This window comes from Penaeus monodon, chromosome 30 (genome assembly GCF_015228065.2).
Source record: "Penaeus monodon isolate SGIC_2016 chromosome 30, NSTDA_Pmon_1, whole genome shotgun sequence".
Lineage (NCBI taxonomy): Eukaryota > Metazoa > Arthropoda > Malacostraca > Decapoda > Penaeidae > Penaeus > Penaeus monodon.
The window spans coordinates 23,711,174-23,712,513 of NC_051415.1; the positions used below are offsets into that span (position 1 = coordinate 23,711,174).

Sequence of the window (1,340 nt, forward strand, 5' to 3'; positions counted from 1 at the left end):
ATACATTAAACTCTATTAAATAATGCACTGATAAACGTAAATGCTAATTGAAACTTAATATTAAATCACAAAGATTTGTTGCCCACAGGTAGACCGCTACATCAACATTCTGAAGAGGTTGGGTCACGAAAACGCTACCATTGACTACCTGAAGATGGACGTGGAAGGAGCAGAGTTACAATTCTTTGAAGATATATTCACTAAAACGCCACAAGTGCTGAACAACATTAAACAGATCGGGATGGAAATTCACACCAAGAGAAATGGTATGTCTGATTGTTACATATGCATTTTTTCACTCCAATTGGCTTGTGTTATTCTGATACTTCTTCCTCTTCCACCCTGCCTGCACTTCCTATGTAGGGTATTTCAAATAATAACGGATTTTGTGACTATCTCTCATAAGGTTATGAGTGATAAGGTGATGTGGGATCCCCAGTCGGCAAAGGCTGTTTGTTGAGGAGTGTCCAAACTATGGCGTTAAATATCCCAGGAATGTGTCAGGAAAACAAGACCTGGATCAGCATGGATCAGCAATCCAATATGTGATCTGTGAATAATCGTCTTCTGTTGACTGGTCAGAAGAAGGCAGTGGGTCGCGAGGTATGCCTACTGTGGATCAATTATGAATAGGACAACATAGTTACCGTACACTATGTGTGCAGGCCTCAGAGACCAAGGATGCTACAGCACTTTCCCTTTCCCCCAGTGAATAAGTCATATGAGTAAGTGACTGTGTGTTCGTGTTACTCCAGGGTCTCTAGTGTAACTAATACGAATTTTTGTGAATTTATCTGCTATAAAGTTATGAGAGGGTTTTGAGACACCCTCCTGCGATGAATGGTGTTGTAAGTGATGTTGCGATTGGTGTTCTAAGGGGTTGCAGTCGGTTGAGTGTCTGAAATGTTTATATCCCAAGTATTACACATAATTGGAATGTGACAGGAAATCGAATTAATTGTCCAACATATGAGAATTGAGGTGTCTATTGTCGACCAGATATGACTCGGCAGTGGGTCATTGCTGTGGTCCAGTCAGGATGATAAGTCAGGATTGCTACATCATCTTTCCTTTGTGTTATTCTTGGAGGATATTGATTTGTTTTAATTTTCTTTTTCTATAATAGATATACAAATATTACCTTGGCTTCACTGCACATATGGGTATTATTCCTACATTGCTATTTTAAACTACAAATTTTGTTTTCTTTGATAACATGCACAAACGTACATTCGTTCAAAAATGTGCATGTTTTCTTCAAATTTATTGTGTGTAAGCCTGTAGTATCTGAAAAATATGAGAAATTTTCATCAGATGATACTAATGATAAGTAAGACGTG

The 1,340-nt window shown here is 38.3% G+C and overlaps 1 protein-coding gene across 1 annotated transcript in view; it reads left to right on the forward strand.

Moving 5' to 3' along the window:
* LOC119592387 overlaps window positions 1-1,340 on the forward strand; it is a 19,644-nt gene that overhangs the window by 13,398 nt on the left and 4,906 nt on the right. The window contains exon 7 of the mRNA XM_037941208.1: window positions 89-266. Within this exon, the coding sequence (XP_037797136.1) occupies window positions 89-266 (178 nt within the window). The remainder of the gene's footprint in view (window positions 1-88; window positions 267-1,340) is intronic.